At 44.5% G+C, this 19,163-nt stretch overlaps 1 protein-coding gene across 1 annotated transcript in view; it reads left to right on the forward strand.

Annotated features, from left to right (window-relative positions):
- Nucleotides 1-441: 441 nt before the first annotated feature.
- The window catches only part of col9a1b (collagen, type IX, alpha 1b), a 137,560-nt gene continuing 118,838 nt past the window's right edge, over nt 442-19,163 (forward strand). The window contains exons 1-4 of the mRNA XM_060821282.1: nt 442-556; nt 1,808-1,870; nt 2,216-2,251; nt 2,370-2,432. Of these exons, the coding sequence (XP_060677265.1) occupies nt 479-556; nt 1,808-1,870; nt 2,216-2,251; nt 2,370-2,432 (240 nt within the window). The 5' untranslated portion in view covers nt 442-478. The remainder of the gene's footprint in view (nt 557-1,807; nt 1,871-2,215; nt 2,252-2,369; nt 2,433-19,163) is intronic.

Here is a 19,163-nt window from a genome sequence, read left to right on the forward strand (position 1 = left end):
TGCTGTCTAGAGTTAGTAAGCTGGAGAAGACCGTGCCTGACCATCGGTATCATGCTCTTCTCTCGGCTTCAGGTTGGAGTTTCAGTGTCTGGCGATTCCCTACGATCCACTACGAAACTTGCTCTGAACTTCCAGTGCGTAAGAGAACAGCCTCGGCAGCATTCAAACACTCCGCAGGTTCGCTCAAGCTGCTGACTTATTTTAACTGCAGCATCGCAAACGAGTTAGTAAATTGTAGAAAGGCAGTTTGTAGATATGACTCCTCCCTCCCGGGACTCCTCCCAGTGTTTACCAAAGTTTCCAATCAGAATCCGAAAATTGGATCTGAATAAACATAAGATCTAATTGCTATGCGATACCGAGTCTGGGGGAGGGGGGTGAAGTGGAGCGGAGGGGGAATTTTCTTGGAGAGGGTGGTCAGTTTGTTCACTGAGGAGAGAACGGGCAAGAGAGCATTTCCCTGGGCCATTGGATAACCATGGAGAGCTCGGACAGCAAATGGGGTCTCTTGTATCTAATGCTTTTTCTACAGTTAATGCGGCTCAGTTTCACTCAAGTAAGTGATCCTTCGATACGTTTGATCAATAAAATGCTGCAAAGACTTGCGCACATCTTGCGGGGTGGGGGTGGGGAAGGGGGAGGGTGTGTGTGTGGATCAGTGCGGTTGGTGAAATCGTTATGGAGGTTGCTGGGCCCCCCTATCCATTGTAGCTCCCATGGTTCAGAAAGCGGTTAGCCGTCCACATCAGTTTTCTCAGTGAGATTGTTCAGGAATTCCAAGCAGTTGAAGAAGTTTCATCAACGTACCAATGTTCAGTGCAGTGTGTGCATTATGATTGAAACCCAGTGATAATGAAAACGGGGACAGACACAGCTCATTTCCCGGATGGCTGAGATGTTGGGTTGTAATACTTTGAATGGGCTGGATGTGCTCCAGGGACAGTGGTGGACATCTAGCTTTATTTCGAATATATTGGCGGTTATACAAACTGAGTAGTTTTTAGCCATTTTCTAATCAACCTGTTAGAAATGTTATTACACACCTCTGAATTAGGTAGGACCTGAACGCAAGACCTTCTCGCCAGACTTAGGGGCAGTACCAATGTTTTACACAAGTCCTCCAACATGCAGTTAGCTGATCACCCGGCTTTGAGACTTGGTGGGTAAAAACAATGACTGCAGATATTGGAAACCAGATTCTGGATTAGTGGTGCTGGAAGAGCACAGCAGTTCAGGCAGCATCCTAGGAGAAGTAAAATTGACGTTTCGGGCAAAAATCCTTCATCAGGATTGCAGCCTGTATTCCTGATGAAGGGCTTTTGCCCGATTTTACTGCTCCTCGGATGCTGCCTGAACTGCTGTGCTCTTCCAGCACCACTAATTCAGAATTTGAGACTTGGTGGACTGGCAGGTAGCCGGAGAGAGGTCTAACAGGATGCTTCCCGAGTTTGCCTTCAGGTTTGTAACTTACCCTGTCCATTCTCTGGCAGCGCATAGTTTCAGTTTGCAACCTGTAAACACTGGGAAATTATCCCTTCTCTTCGCTTGCCTGCACTGTCGGAAGAGTTCAGGCAAAGACTGAGACAGTTTGCCTTTGTGAGTGTGTGGGAACGTGTTGACAGGGAGGATTTATTGAGACAGAGCAGGAATATTGAGGATTAATTCTCCAAAAGAAACCTCAAAGACTCTATCATACTTTCTACATAATTGCTCCGTACACTGTCATGTAATATCTCTGAATCGGTGCTGCACGCACATTGTTTTTAAACTAATGTCCTGTTTCTTTGAAAACTGTTTGGAAACGCAGGTTTCGCCAGGTGATTCCGCTCTCCCAGGTCCGGCCGGAGTCCCGGGAGTGGATGGCATTGACGTAAGTCATTGGACAGAGTTGGCAGCAGCGTGCTCTCCCCACTTTTCCTCCCACTCTCCTCAATTTCCACTCTCTCTCCTCTCTCACCAATTTCCCCTCACTCCCCTCTCCTCAGTTCCCCCTCCCTACTCCCTATTCTCCCAAAGATTCGTCTCTCCCGCACCCACTGCCGTCTCTTCCACCCCCCACCCCCCGCTTTCCCTTCCTCTCTCAATCATCCTTGCCTCCCTCGCTCTCGTCTTCCCCTATCCGGCTGTCACCCTCCCCAAACCAACCCCTTCTTCTCCCTATGGAGGGAATTACCGTTGTTCCCAGTATTTCAATCTGCCCTGTTGTTTTGTTTAGGGAGACCGAGGTCCAGATGGATCCCCGGGTCCACCGGTAAGTGCTGTCTCTGTTTCTCAGCAGCCTGTGGCGGGGGAAGGGGCGCATACAGCGCGTCATTGGCAGGAGGATATTGTTCTCCCATTCATTCATTCTCTCGCTGAAATTCACGCAGGGTCCCAAAGGTGACGCCGGTACTCGAGGCTCGGCCGGGTTAGTGGGACCCCCGGGACAAGATGTAAGTACTAGTTTGTTGGTGGTGGGGGGAGGGTGGTACTGGCTCTTTGTTGATCTAACATTGCGCTCACAGCCTGAGAGCTGCCGGTTCCAGCTTCTTCCACGCCAACCTCCCATCATCGGGAGCTTCATTGCGTCGATGGTCTGTTCAAAAGAAAAACGAGTAAAAAATGAGGTCTGCAGATGCTGGAGATCACAGCTGCAAATGTGTTGCTGGTCAAAGCACAGCAGGCCAGGCAGCATCTCAGGAATAGAGAATTCGACGTTTCGAGCATAAGCCCTTCCGACTTTCCGCCGCACACACCCCAAAAGGGTGTCCTCGGAAAATGGCAGCTGTCAGCCTGGCTGCATTCCCACTGGAGCTAGACCTCTCTTCAGGGAGTGATTCATACCGCTGGCCCTCAGAGGGGTTGGGGTGTTCTCTGGCCACCAGATAAGGGGGTTGTTTTTCTGGTCTCCTGGAAGAGGGGACTGTTCTCTGGTGCCCAGGTGAAGAGAGTTTTCCCTTCCCCTTTCTCTCCACCCCCTCCTCCCCATGAGGGAACTATTCCTTGGCCCTCATATGAGTGGGGTGTTCCCTTTTGCACTTAGACGGCAAAGGGATATTTCCCACTTGTTGGAGAAGGGCTGTGTTCTCCCTGGCCCCGGTATGGGTGCCTTCTGTGGCCCTCAGAGCAACAGGCAGGATGTTTCCTGATGGGAACCATTCTGGCTCACTGAGCAGGAGGGTAAGTCTCCTGGCCCTGTCAGAGATTATTAATAATACTGCAAGAAATGCTAAATAATAAAAGGCACCAAGGCTTGTGAGGGTGGGGGCATTCAGGAATGGGTGGAGAGTGAGATAAGAGACAATAAACACAATGGATTTCATGAAAGAAAATTTGGGGTGCTAATGGTTATAAGGGCCGATAAGACCTTAGAATTTCCAACAGGTAGCAACAGTGATAGTGGATGCACTGGCAGTAACCTTCCAGGAATCCTTTGATTCTGGAAAAGTCCCAGAGTCACAATGAGATCCACTAAGCAGAGTCACAAACTTTCACAAAAGGGAAACCATGCCTGAAAAATTGCTCCCAGTTCTTTGAGGAGGTAATGAGCAGGTTAGATAAAGGGGAAGCAGTGGATATAATATATTTAGATTGCCAAAACTCAATTAATTAGATACTGCGCGTAAAGCAACTTAAGAACCCACAGTGTTGGTGGTAGTAAATTAGCATGCATAGAGGATTGGCTAATGATGGAAACCTGTAACTAATGGAGTGCCATTAGGATCAGTTTTGGGTCCACAATTATTTGCAATATACATTAATGACATGGGTGGGGAGAGCAAATGTACTGTAGCTAAGTTTTCAGATTACACAAAAATAAGTGGGAAGGCAAGAGGCAAGGATGACAAAAAGAGTTTGCAGAGGGATATAGACAGATTAAGTGATTGTTAAGTATGATCAATTACAATGGAGAATAGAGGATTATTACACCCGCTGAGATCTGCTTGAAGAGCAGAGCTGACTTAATTGGCCGAACCTCCTCTTTCTGCTTCACATTATAGTCCAACAGGATTAATTGGAAGCACTAGGTTTTGGTGCACAGTTCCTTGTGACAACTACCTGATGAAGGAGCACCGCTCCGAAAGCTAATGCTTCCAATTAAACCTGTTGGACTATAACTTGGTGTTATGTAATTTGTAACTTTGTACACCCCAGTGCAATACCGGCATCTCTAAAACATGACTATTTCTTCTTCTACATCTTACATCCCCTGGTGTTTTGCCTCTCTCATATTGTTATAGTGTCCCCTGGTGATGGCCTAACGCATATTGATAAAGTGGCCCCTGGTATTGCACTGTCTTTAAGTTGTTACAGTGTCCTCTAGCGTTGGCCTGTGGTATGTTGTTATACTCTCTCTGGTGTTGTTATACTGTTGCCAGGTGTTGGCCTGTCTCATATTGTTTTAGTGTCCCCGGTGTTGACCTTTTCACATTGACTTGATGTGCACTGGTGTAGTTCTGTCTCATGTCGTTTTAGTGTCTCCTGGTGATGGCCTGCCTCCTGTTGTAATAGTAATCCCTGGTGATGGCCTGTGTCAGGTTTTTAGTTTTACAGTTTCATATTGTTACCACTCAGGCAAGTAGTACACTGTAAATTTCTGGAGTCATACCAAATGTGACTTTATCTGACGAAGGGGCACCAACCCAAAAGCTTGTGTTTTCAAATAAATCTGTAGGACTATAACCTGATGTTGTCTGACTTCTGACCTTGTGCACCCAGCCCAACACCAGCACCTCCACATCATAATGTCCCCTGGTCTAGGCCTGTTTCATATTGTTATTTTGTCCCTGGTGTTGGCCTGTGTAATGTTGTGATAAGATGTTAACGAATGAGTGTTGGTGTGAATGTGTTGTTTAAGGCTGATTTTGGCTGTGATGTCACACCATCCATTATAGTGACAATTGTGACCCACAACATTCTTTTAAAAATCAAGCCAAGGACCCTCCACATGATAAAGCTATGGTGCAGTCAGTCTGCACACTGCAATAGATTTGCAGTGGCCGAGCTTCCCACAATGAAAACCCTGGCTACCTAGACTCATTCAAATGTAACCATTGTTTTTGAATTTGAGTAATCAAAAAAATCTATTGGTCTCTGCAGGAATTGGCTGTGGGTAATTTCTATCATATAGAATCATATAATCCCTCAATGCTAAAAGAGGCCATTCAGCCCATTGAGTCTGCACTGACCTCGCGAAAAGCATTCCACCCAGACCCACCCTGTTACTGTAACCCCGCATTTATCATGGCTAATCAAGCTAGCTTGTACATCCCTGCACACTGGGCAATTTAACATAGTTGTCGCCTTCAGTTGCCGAGCTGTACGTCTTTGAATACCTTCCCTCTGCCTTTTTACCTCACTTTCCATGATTTGAGACATTTACCACCTTGACCAAGATTTTGGTTATCTGACCAAATATCTTCTCATAGCTCAGGGTCATCTTTTGTGAGAACATTCCTATGGAGCACCTTGGGATGTTTCATAATGTTAAAATCACTACTTAAGTATGAGGTGTTGTTGGGAATATCAGCCAGGCTGTCTGCACTGACTGCTATTATGAAGAAAATCAATCACCAATTTCTGATAATTACAAAAAAGGAAATCCAAAAATGATTAGAGGTATTAGATATATGAGATTTCCCATTTCTTCACAGGATATACATTTGCAACTCATGTTGATAAATATGGCATTGAAATCCCTGGTATGGACCTACCCAATATTCCCTATTAAAACAGGGACGTATAGAATGATTGCATTCAGGAGTTTCTAATGGACTGATAATAGGTAATTTCTTTTGAACAGCTGCCTTGTCCCTGAAAATTTCATTTTGTTGCTGTAGTATATTATTTATTTGAATAATCATTGCCACTGGAGATTTTAGAAAATATTAAGTTAATATTAAAATGCACCCACTTTTAGATCCTGCTGCTCCTGTGCCTGCTCCAAAGTAGCTGCTAGTTCAGTCCTGGATGTTGCCTACATTTCTCAAATTGATTAATGGAATCTGAGCCAATGAAGGGAGAAATGGAAACTGTTATGATATGTTCAGAATATATACTATTATCATAAACTGGAGTTATAACTCTTGGCACTATGCTGAAGTTTTGTGGGAATGGACATTTGGAAGATTTTTTATGGCTTTAATGCATTCTAGAGTGGGCGTAAAGCTATCACAGCTGAGTTCAGTGCTCCTGGACAGGATTTTGATGGCCCAGTGGGGGTGGGAATGTGGGATTGCAGGCATTAAAATTTGCATCGCTGGTCTTTGTGCTAATTCCCTGACTCCATCCATTAATTGGTTAGAAAATCAAATCACAGATGAAGGATGACAGAAGCTACATAGTAAGACGTGCTGACCCATTGAGTCTGATGGCTTAGAAGAGTGCAGGGAAGTCTGTATACCTTCATTCAGGGAAAGGTATCCAAAGTTGATATTTCCACTTGATTAGTTGTTGAATGAAACTGTTACAAACATTTGCTGTGAATTTCTCCCTTCAATGCATAATAAAACTGTCGAGAAATGAATTGATCAGATAAGATCACTAGGGAGTGCCAACACATGAAGAACTGTATCCCAATTTTCAGGAATGGAAGGAGACACGAATTTCAATTATTTGTATTGAATTTGAGATTGTTAAATTTCTGTTAATGAAAGGTATGAAGGGATGGGGCATGCAAATGCATGGAGTTTCTTGTGGTGCAATAGAGTAAAGTCACCGAAAGTTTTTGTGACAATGTAAAATAGACATGGGCAGTGAAATGACTGAGTCCTGCCAAGCTTCCTAAAGGATGTAGGAATTGGGATTCTCATAAAACATGTCACCGATTTGGTTAAATTTTATTTATTCAGACCATAATGACACAAAATGCCACAAAAGGCCTACTTACTAGTGTTGCTTTGCGAAGGGTGGCAATTTGTGCCAGGAGGTATGCAAGTATTCTGCTGGTTTCTTTCGGTTGCTGGGGTGGGTAGATAGCTCCAGCTGTTGCATGTGATCTGGAATATGGCTACACTAATGTAAAGCTTCACATGAAGTGGCTTGATTGAAGGTGAAACAGCCTAGAACACATGTAGCTCACCATCACTATATCAGGATTTTTTAGAAAGGGATCCAGGTTGGGCAAATCTTGACACAAGATCGGTGGAGGAAAAGATTGATGGACCGAATGACCTTTTCTTATTCAGTACTAAGTTTTTATAAATGGAAAGATATAGTTGGTGTATGACTTGAAGCAGTGGGAATACTTCCTTGTGATAAGTCTGGGCTACCTCATCATCATTATTAGTGGTGCCTCGCAGACAAGGATGATTCTCTTCCACTGTCAGGTTGAGCCCATAGGTGGCTATACAATCTGATAAACTCTGCCACACTTGGGACTAAAGGTGATTGTAGGAAGGGGTAGGTGAGGCATTGGTATGGTAGCAGGTTCCTTATGATGTTTTTGCTTGGCTTCGGCTTTCTCCCAATGGCAAGTCTCAAGGTGCTTGATGCCATCCATGATGCTGCTCTTCTACTTTGGATAGTCTTGTGCCAGTTATTTCTGGCTGCCAGTGGTAATGCTGCACTTCACCAGGGAGGCCTTGAGCCCTCGGCTTTCCTTGGCTATCTAATTATCACCAGCAACTGTGGTATGAAATAGAAACATTTTAGTGTGGTTTAGTTTCAGTAGACTGCTTAGAATGCGCGAAATGAATCATTGCAGAAATGTCAGAATCAATGGGTGTCCAATAACTTGAAATATGTGACTGGATTAATATGAACACCTGGAAAGTGGGAATGACATAAATTGAAGGTGTTGACTCCAATGGGCACACAGTTAAGGGAATTGGCAAAAGAAACAACAGTGGCTTGAGAAAAATCTTCTCCAGACAGTGAGTGGTCAGCATTTGGAGTATGGTTCCCAAGAATGTTGTGGAACTAGAGTCATTCATCGTTTTCCAAAAGGACTTGGATTATTATCACAAAAAGAAGAATGCATGGGGATATGGGCAGAAGATGGGAGAATGGTACTTGACGGATTACTGTATCAAAGGCCCAGCATGTACACAGTGGGCTAAATGACCTATTGTAACAATTGTAAGCTTCTATGAAGGGACTGCAAAGTGAATTAGACCTGCAAAGTGATTGGTCATGAATATAGATTACAGAATATAGTATGGGGTAATATGATATTAATCACTGTGGAATTCAGAATGGAGAAACAGTATATTCTTTAAAAAGTGAGAGACTGGCAAATGTTGGGATTCAGAGAGACATTTGAGTGTCCCTCAGAAGGCCAGTATGAAGTTGTTAATGTTACAAGTATTTATCTAAAACTTCCATGTAACATTAAAAAAAGTCAAAGAAGGAAGCAGGGACTTGTCTCTCTTCTACATATGTTTATTCACATTCCTCAGTATAACATACAGATCCTGCAATTTTTATTAGCAACTTGCCCAATGGAAATTCTCTTTTCATTAAGAAACCCACCACTATATCATGCACGTGACCAATTAAAACCATCAAACACAGTCCTCCCACATAATACAATGAAATACGGAAACCAAAAGTGCTGGAAATCACAGCAGGTCAGGTAGAATCTGCAGAGAAAGAACAATATAACATTTAAGTCTAGATGACTCTTCATCAGAGTTGACATGAAGTGTGCAAGGGATAGCATTTATGCAATAGTAGGGGATTGAAGTGCTGAAAGAGAAAGGCTGCTGATTGTGCAGATTACGTGAATGGAATGTGAGAATGCAGGACAATGGTGTTCAAAGTTTGTGAGAAGATGTGTAGCTCGCGTGCTCGTTGTTGTGGTTCTGTTCGCCGAGCTGGGAGTTTTTCTTGCATTCTTTCTTCTATTCTTTCCAGATCTACTCTTTCCAGTATGGCAGTGAGGCACACCACTGGAGTAGGGTGAGGGGAAAGAGATCATGGTGACAGAGAATGCAAGAAGTAAAGTTAAAAGAAAGGGAAGAAATGGGAGTGAGTTCACAATATGAATGTTTTGAACTCAATATTAAGTCCAGAAGGTTGTAAATTGTCTAAGGATGAGAGATTATTCCTCCAGTTTGTGCTGGAGCAAAGCAGCATAAGTGGTCATGTGAGCAGGATGCTTTGTTAAAAAGATTGGCAACAGGAAGGTCATGCCTGCACATTGACTAGAGGTGTTCTGCAAAGTGGTCGCCTAGTCTGTGTTTGCTTTCTCCAGTGTAGAGTAGGCCACATTGGGTGCAGTGAAGAGAGTAGACTAAATTGGAGCAGGTACAGATGAAATACTGAAAAGACTGTTTAGGCAGTTGGAAGGTGAGCAAGGAGGAGGTGAAGAACAAAGAACAAAGAAAATTTACAGCCCAGGAACAGGTCCTTCTGCCCTCTAAGTCTGAGCCGATCCAAATCTACTGTCTAAACCTGCTGCCCAATTCCTAAGCATCTGTATCCGTCTATTTCTCACCTACTCATGCGCCTGTCCAGATGCATCTTAAATGAATCTACCATGCCTGCCTCTACTACCTCTGCTGGCAACGCATTCCAGGCACCTACCACTCTCTGCGTAAAGTATCCCCCTTAACCTTTTCAGCTCTCACCTTGAAAGTGTGACCTCTCGCTATTGAATCTTTCACCCTGGGAAAAAGCGTACCTCTATCTACCTCTATACCCTTCATGATTTTGATTAGATTAGATTAGATTACTTACAGTGTGGAAACAGGCCCTTCGGCCCAACAAGTCCACACCGACCCGCCGAAGCGCAACCCACCCATACTCCTACATTTACCCCTTCACCTAACACTACGGGCAGTTTAGCATGGCCAACTCACCTAACCTGCACATCTTTGGACTGTGGGAGGAAACTGGAGCACTCGGAGGAAACCCACACAGACATGGGGAGAATGTGCAAACTCCACACAGTCAGTCGCCTGAGGCGGGAATTGTAGGTCCCCCCTAAATCTCCTTTTTTCTAATGAAAACAAACCTAACCTATCAACCTCTCTTCAGAGCTAGCACCTTCCTTACCAGGCAACATCCTCGTAAACCTTCTCTGCATTCTCTCCAAAGTGTCCACATCCTTTTGGGAATGTTGCGACAGGAACTGTAAACATTATTCTAAATGCAGCCAAACCAAAATCGTGTACAATTTTAACATTACCTGCCAGCTCTTTTACTCAATACTCCATCCAATGAAGGCAAGCATACCACATGCCTTCTTGACCACTCTATCCACCTGTGCAGCAACCTTCAGGACAATGGACCTGAACTCCCAGATCTCTCTTCTCATCAACTTTTCCCAAAGCTCCTCCGTTTACTGTATAATTCACTCTAGAATTAGAATTCCCAAAAGGGCTGGTGTTGCACCTTTTGCTGTTATATGGGAACATGCCGTGGGAATGAAGGGTGGTGTTGGTGGTTGAGGAATGGATGAGGGTGTCCTTGAAGGGATGGTTCCTGTGAAATGCAAACAGGGGAAGTGTAGGGAAGGTATGTTTGTTGGTGGCTACTACTGACATCTGAAATGAGGAGGATGAGCCTTTGAATGCTGAAACTGGTGGAATGAAAAGTGAGGTTGAGAGGGACCTGATAATGCTGTTGTGAGTAATGGGAAAGGAGAAAGTGAGGACTGCAGATGCTGGAGATCAGAGCTGAAAACGTGTTGCTGGAAAAGTGCAGCAGGTCAGGCAGCATCCAAGGAACAGGAGATTCGACGTTTCAGGCATAAGCCCTTCTTCAGGAATCAATGGGAAAGTAATGGGAAAGGGCAAGGGTAGAAGAAACGGATGATAGGTTGGATGCAGTTGAGGGCCATGTCAATCACAGTGGGCAGGAATGCATGTTTATGGAAGAAGGAAGCCATGTCAGCAACGCTGTTTTGGAAGCTGGCATCATCCAAATTGATACGATGAGGGCGAAGAAACTGGGAGAATGGGATGGAATCCTTACAGGATGTGGGGTATGAAGGGCTGTAGTGAAAGTAGCTATGGGAATCAGTGGCTTTATAGTGGATGGCAGTGGACAGTTTCTTCCACAAGATGGAGATTGAGAGGTCAAGGAAAGGACGGTAAGTTTCAGAGATGGACCATGTGAAAGTTGCAGAGGGGTGGAAATTAGAGGCAAAATGAAGAAATTTTTTAAGGTTCAGGCAGGATCATGAAGTGGTAGAACATAGAACATAGAAAAATACAGTGCAGTACAAGCCCTTTGGCCCTCGATGTTGCGCCGACCCAAGCCCACCTAACCTACACTAGCCCACTATCCTCCATATGCCTATCCAATACCCGTTTAAATGCCCATAAAGAGGGAGAGTCCACCACTGCTACTGGCAGGGCATTCTATGAACTCACGACTGGCTGAGTAAAGATTCTACCCCTAACATCTGTCCTATACCTACCTCTCCTTAATTTAAAGCTATGCCCCCTCGTAATAGCTGACTCCATACGTGGAAAAAGGTCCTCATTGTCAACCCTATTTAAACCCCTAATCATCTTGTACACCTCTATCAAGTCACCCCTAAACCTTCTTTTCTCCAATGAAAACAGCTCCAAGTGCCTCAGCCTTTCCTCATAAGATCTTCTTACCATACCAGGCAACATCCTGGTAAACCTCCTCTGCACCTGTTCCAGTGCCTTTACATCCTTCCTATAGTATGGCGACCAAAACTGCACACAATACTCCAGATGCAGCCGCACCAGAGTCTTATACAACTGGTATTTAAACATTCATTGATGCACTGAGAAAAGAGCTTTGGGAGGGGCCAGTGTAGGATTGGAACAAGGATTGATCCACATACACAGTATGGTTTTGTGTGGGGAGGCCTTCCCTCACGAACTTGATCGAGTTTGTTGAGGTGACGAAGATGGTTGAGGGGAAGGCAAAGATGTCTACATGTACTCCAGTAAAGCCTTTGACCCGATCCCTCATAGCAGACTGGTACAAAAGGTGAAGTTACATGGCATCAGGGATGAGCTGGCAAGATGGATACAGAACTGACTTAGTCACAGGAGACAGAGGGTAGTGATGAAAGGATGCTTTTCAGAATGCAGGGCTGTGACTACTGGTGTTCCACAGGGATCAGTGCTGGGACATCTGCTGTTTTTGATCTACATAAATGATTTGGAGCAAAAAGTAGCTGGTCTTATCAGTAAATTTGCAGATGAAACAAAGATTGTTGGAGTTGCGGATAATGAGGAAGATCGTCAGAAGATACAGCAGAATATAGACCAGTTGGAGGCCTGAGCAAAGAAATGGCAGATGGTGTTTAATCCAGATAAATTTGAGGTGATGCATTTTGGAAAGTCAAGTACAGGTGGAAATTATACAGTGAATGGGAGAACCCGTATGAGTGTTGAAATGCAAAGGGATCTAGGTATGCAGGTCCACAGTTCACTGATGGTGGCAGTGCAGGTAGATAAGGTAATGAAAAAGGCCTATGGCATGCTTGCCTTCATTGGACTGGGCTTTGAGTATAAGAGTAGGAAAGATATGCTGCAACTTCATAGAACTTAATTTAGGCCACACAAGGAATATTGCGTACATTTCTCATCATCACACTATCAGAAGGATGTGGATGCTTTGGAGTGGGTAGACAAAAGGCTTACCAGGTTGATGCCTGATATGGTGATTTTAGCTATGAAGAAAGGTTGTAGAGACTGGTGTTTTTTTTTCACTGGAATGCAGGAGGTTGATGCGTGGCTTAATAGAAGTTTATAAGATTGTGAATGGCATGGATAGAGTGGAAAGTATGAGGCTTTTTCCCAGGGTGGAGGGATCAATTACTAGGAGACACAGGTTCGCAGTGTAGGAGGAAGTTTAAAAGAGATTAGTGAGGCAAGTTTTTCACACAAAAGGTGGAGAGTGACAGGAACATGCTGCCAGAGGTGATGGTGGAAGCAGACACAATAGTAGCATTCAAGAAGCACTGGAGGAATACATGAATAGGAAGGGAGTAGAGGAATATGGATCCTTTAAGTGAAGATACTTTTAGTATGGAAGGGCAAATGTGCTGGCTTGGAGGGCCGAAGGCCTGTTCCTGTGCTGTATTGTTCTTTGTTCTTTGTACCTACTCCATAAAGAGACAGGCATAACTGGGACCCCTGTGGGTGCTCATAACCACTCCTTTGACTTGACAGAAGTGAGATGAATTAAAGGAGAAATTGTTCAGTGAGAGAACAAGTTCAGCCAGGTGAGGTAAGTCGGAGTGGATTGGAAGTCTACAGGCCTCTGGTTGAGGAAGAAGCTGAGAGCTCAGAGACTGTTCTGTTGGGGAGCGGAGGTATAGAGGGATTAGACAATCATGATGAAGAGGAGGCAGTTGGGTCAGTGAACTGAAAATTGTCAATATGGCAGAGAGTATCAGAGGAATCACAGATGAAGGTGGGCAGCGTCTGGACAAATACAGAGAGAAGATAGAGTCAGGGTAGGGGGAAATTATCTTGGTGAGGCAGGAACAGGCTGATATGGTGGGCCTACCGGGACAGTCTGGTTGTGGATTTTGGGAAAGAGATAGAAGTGGGCTGTTTGGGGTTGGGAGACTATAATGTTGGAGGAACTGGGGCTAAAATCTCCAGAGGTAATCAGGTTGGTGACAGACTTGGAAACAGTGGCTTGATGTTTGAATGTTGGGTCATGTTTCAGGGGGAAGTAGGAAGAAGAAAGCAAAATGCAGCAATTTAAGAAGGGGACAGGTCAGACTGGGTGAGAGGAGCAGAGAAATTGAGATGGCTGATGCCACGCTGACACAGTTTTCAGTGAAGAGATCAAGGGTAGGTAAGAGGCCAGGGGAAGGAGTCCAAGTGAAAGGTTAGCACTCCTGCCTCACAGTGCCACGGAACCAGGTTCGATTCCAGCCTCAGGTGACTGTCTGTGTGGATTTTGCATATTCTCCCTGTGTCTGCGTATGTTTCCTCCAGTTTCTACGGTTTCCTCCCATAGTCCAAAGTTGTGCAGGGTAGGTGAATTGCCCATGCTAAATTCAGGCATGTGTAGGTTATGGGTAAATGTAGAGTAATCAGGTAGGGGAATAGGCGTAGGTGGGTTAATCTTCAGAGGGTCAGTGTGGACTAGTTGGACCAAATGGCCTGCTTCCACACTGTAGGGATTCTATGATTCAATGATGAATATTGGAGATGTGTGAAAGGATTAGTGGAGTGTAGGTGGGAGTCATTCCTGCCTGACGAAGTGAGTGCGGAGGTGGAGGTGGCGGAAAAAAACAGTTCAACATCGTGGCAAGCTCAAAATTCATTGAAGTCGGAGCATAAGGGTATGAAGCAGAGTCCTTTGCCGAGGACAGTATGTTCAGCTGCAGAGAGAGGAAGGTTAGGAAATAGTGAAAAAAACAGCAAGGACTGGGTTTGACCTCTGACCTCTGGGGAGGCAGAAAGGGATTCTTGCATTCCCTGTCACCATGTCCTCTCTCTTCTCCCCCCAATCCAGTGAGACTATCTGTTTTTTCCAATCTGACAATTAGATACACCATTGTTCTGCCACTCTCACATTCCAATCACTTAATCTGCAGTCTCAGCAGCCTTTCTCCCCTAGAACTCCAACCACCTACTATTGCAGAAATGCTGCCCACTCCACACTTCACTTCAGCTCTGAAAAGACATTCACCGAAGACTCACTGATGATGTTACCTAGTATGCTGACGAAACATCTGAAAATGAACCTTCCAGCTCAGTGAACAAACTTACATCCAGAACCTTAACCTGAGCTACAAATCTCAAAACTCACTAACTTAAGACATTGGCTTGCTATCTGTCCATGGGTGCTGCCTGACCCGCTGTGATTTTCAGCATTTTTTGTTTTTAGTGTGGATTCCAGCACATGTGCAGTAATTAGTTCTTATAATACAAAAGGAGGAAAGGTAGAAAAACAAAGAAGGGAAGTAATCAAAATAGAATTAGAGGGGGAAATAATACACTCCAGCCCCTTTGGTACCACCTCTTTTTCTCAAAAGGCTTCAAAGGTGTGGTGTCACAGCAATCTTTCTTTCCAAGAACCCCTGCTCATGAAGTAGCTGTGGAAGAGGGGCAGGCAGTCAGGAACTCTGATGTTTCTTGCTGGATCTGTTGCTGGCTACTTTAGCTAGGCCCAGAAATAGGCTCATGAGGCAGTCCACTGACTTTCCTGAGTTATTGTCTGGTTGCCTAAAGATCAGGAGCATGAGGCTGAAATACAACCAAAAGAACAACAATAAGTTTTTAAAAAATTCTTAACCTAAAAAGAGTGGAAACATTTGAGTATGTATTTGAGTGTTCCATCTAACATTAACTAGTCTTAATCATAACTCACAAGCATGCACCATCCATATTCAGCAATGCAACATTAGCATTAAATATGAAAATGGGTCCTGCGCTGAAACATCGACTCTCTTGCTCCTTGGTTGCTGCTTGACCTACAGTGCGTTGTCTAGCACCACACTTTATCTACATTAGATATACAAAGCAATCTGGAAATCAAGTGGCATATCAGAGAATCCCTTCAGTGTGGACTAGGCCATTAGGCCCAACAAATCCACTCTGACCCTCCAAAGAGTAACCCACCCAGATCAATTCCCCTACCTGATTATTTACATTTACCCCTGACTAATGGACCTAACCTACACATCCCTGAACCCTATAGGAAATTTAGCTTGGCCAATTCACCTAACCTGCACATCTTTGGACTGTGAGAGGAAATTGGAGCACCCGGAGGAAACCCACACAGACACCGCGAAAATGTGCAAACTCAACACAGTCACCCAAGGCTGGAATTGAATTCAGGTCCCTGACATTGTGAGGCAGCAGTGCTAACCATAGAGCAACCATACCGCATATGTTAGACTTCATAATAAGGGCATTGGAGAATGAAAGGAAGGAAGTCTTGCTACTTGTGGTGAGGGAACCAAAAATAAGGAAAAACATACTTGACTTCATTCTTACCAATCTTCCAGCTGCAGATGCATCTATCCATGATAGTATTGGTAAGAGTAACCACTGCAGACTCTTTTTGGAGGTGAAGTCACACCTTCACATTGAGAATAATCTCCATCATGTGTTGCACTGTCATGTGCTAAATGGGTCAGACTTTGAACAGATCTAGCAACTCAACAATGGCCATGCATGAGATACTGTGGGCCATCAACCGCAGCAGAATTATAATGCAGCGCAACCTGTAACCTCATGGCCTGGCATATACCCCACTCAACCATTACCATCAAGCTAGGGGATCAACCCTGATTCGAAGGAGAGTGCAAGAGGGCATGCTAGGAGCAGTACCAGGCATACCTGAAGGTGAGGTGTTAACCTGGTGAGGCCACAAGCAGGACTACTTGGATGCCAAACAGCATAAGCAGCAAATGATAGACAGAGCTAAGCAATCCCACAATCAATGGATCAGCGCTAATCTCTGCCACATCCAATCGTGAATGGTGATGTATGATTAAACAAATCTCTGGAGGAGGCAGCTCCATAAATATCCCCATCCTCAATAATGGAAGAGCCCAGAACATCAAATCAAAATATAAGGCTGAAGCTTTCACAGCAATTTTCAACCAGAAGCGCCAAGAGGGTGATCCATCTCAGCCTCCTCCAGTAGACCCCAGCATTACAGATACCAGTCTTCAGCCAATTGAATTGATATCAGGAAATGGTTGGAGACACTGGATACTGCAAAAGCTATGGGCCCTGACAACATTACAACAATATTACCGACGACTTGTGCTCCAGAACTTGCTGCCCCCTAGCCAAGCTGTTCCAATACAGTTACAACACTGGCATCTACTCAACAATGTGGAAAATTACCCAAGTATGTCCAGCACATAAAAAGCAGGATACATCCAACCCAGCCAATTACCATTCCATCAGTCTGTTCTTGATCATCAGTAAAGTGATGGAAGTTGTCATTAACAATGCTATCAAGCGGTACTTGCTTAGTGACCTTCAGTTTGTATTCTGCCAGGGCCACTCAGCTCCTGATCTCATTGCAGCCTTGGTCCAAACATGAACAGCTGAATTCCAGCGATGAGATGAGAGTTACAGCCCTTGACATCAAGGCTGCATTCGACTGGCTGTGGCATCGAGCAAAACTGGAATCAATGAATATCGGCAGCAAACTCTCCAGTGGTTAGATTCATACCTGACACATAGGAAGATGGTCATAGTTGTTGGAAGTCAGTCACTTCAGATCCAGGACATTTCTGTAGGAGTTCCTCAGGGTAGTATCTTAGGCCCAGAAATCTTCAGTTGCTTCATTAATGACCTTCCCTCGATCATAAGGTCAGAAGTAGGGATGTTTGCCAATGACTGCAGTGTTCAGCACCATTTGTGACTCCTTAGATACTGAAGCAGTCCATATACAAATGCAACAAGATCTGCACAATATCCAGTTGGGCTGACAAGTGGCAAGTAACATTCACACCACATAAATGCTAGGCTTTGACTATCATGAATAAGAGATGATCTAACCATGGCCCCTCGGCATTCAATGGTGTTACCATCATTGAATCCCTCACAATCAGCATCCTGTGGGTTATTATTGACTAGAAACTCAACTGGATTCACCACATACACATTGTGGCTACAAGAACAGATCAGAAGCAAGGAATACTACAGTGAGCAACTCTCCACCTGACTTCCTAAAACCTATCCACCATCTACAAGGTACAAGTCAGGAGTGTGATGGAATACTTCCATTTGCCTGGATGATTGCCACCCCAACCACACTCAAGAAGCTTGACACCATCCAGCTGAAGGAAGCCCACTTGATTGGCACGACATCCACTCTCCTCACCACCGATGCTCAGTAGTGGCAGTGTTACTATCGACAAGATGCACTTCAGAAATTCACAAAACATCCTCAGACAGCACCTTCCATACCCATGACCACCTTCATCTAGAAGGACAAAGTCAGCAGATATGTTGGAACACCACCTTCCATTTCCCCTCCGAGCCTCTCACCATCCTGACTTGCAAATATATTGCTGTTCCTTCATTGTTGCTGGATCAGAATCCTGGAATTCCCTCCCTGATGGGGGAGGGAGACAACCCAATGCAGTGGTTCAAGAGGGCAGCTTAATACCACCTTCTCAAGGACAACTAGGGATAAGCAATAAATGCTGGCTAGCCAGCAATGCCCACCTCCCACAAATGAATTAAAAAAACACAACTACAGGTAACTAGATTGATTTCTGGGGTACAAAGAGAGCTTGTCTTTAGAACATGTTGATACTTAGCAGTGAAGAACAAGGAAAAGTGATCTTATCAAAATGTACAGCATTTTTAGAGGATTTCACTGGGAGAATGCTGAGAGGATGCTTTTCCTGGTTGAAGATTCTGGAATAAAGCTTGATAAGCATCTAAAATACAACATTTAGGTTGTATTTGGATGGCACAATGGCTAGCACTGCTGCTCACCGTACCAGAGTCCTGGGTTCAATTCCTGCCTCAGGCGACTGACTGTGTGGAATTTGCACATTCTCCCTGTGTCTCTGTGGGTTTGCTCCCACAATCCAAAAATGTGTAGGTTAGGTGAACTGGCCATGCTAAATTGCCTGTAGTGTTAGGTGAAGGGGTAAATGTTGTGCTTCGGAGGGTCGGTGTGAACTTGTTGGGCCTGTTTCCACACTGTAAGTACTTTAATTTAGGCATCACTCCATGCTAAGCTGTATCTTTGACACTGTCTTTTCCAGACCAGGTGATCCTTCACTTGTAAACTTAACACATGTATCTACTGATGTCTGTGCTGTACCAACCTACCCATAAAATTAGCAAGCATCAAGCAAAACTCGTGATGAGAAGAACCTTTCTTCACTGGAGCTGTGAATGTATGGGATAGAATCACAGTAGCAACAGGGATTTTGTGTTCAAAGACTACTTTTAAAATTCAGATGAAAGTATATAGACCTCTGGTCTCCCAAAAATGTGTAAAAGGTCTCAAAGTCTAAACATACATTGAGCTTAGTACTGTGTTTGGCTGAATACTTATATCACATCATAGAATAGAGAAAGAAAAGCCTGAAAAAGCTGAGCAATTCTGCCAGCATTTGTGGAGAGAGCTAGAGTTAAAATTGCTGAGGCTGGAACAAAATGAACAAAGAGAATCTTGGAGGGTTGTGGTACTGGAGGAGATCAGAGATAGGGAGGGATGAGGTCATGGAGGAATTTGAAATGAGAATTTAAACCCGCAGGGGTACCGTGGGGGCAATGGGAGAGGTTGACATTTGGTGCATG

This window comes from Hemiscyllium ocellatum, chromosome 3 (assembly GCF_020745735.1).
Source record: "Hemiscyllium ocellatum isolate sHemOce1 chromosome 3, sHemOce1.pat.X.cur, whole genome shotgun sequence".
Taxonomy (NCBI): Eukaryota; Metazoa; Chordata; class Chondrichthyes; order Orectolobiformes; family Hemiscylliidae; genus Hemiscyllium; species Hemiscyllium ocellatum.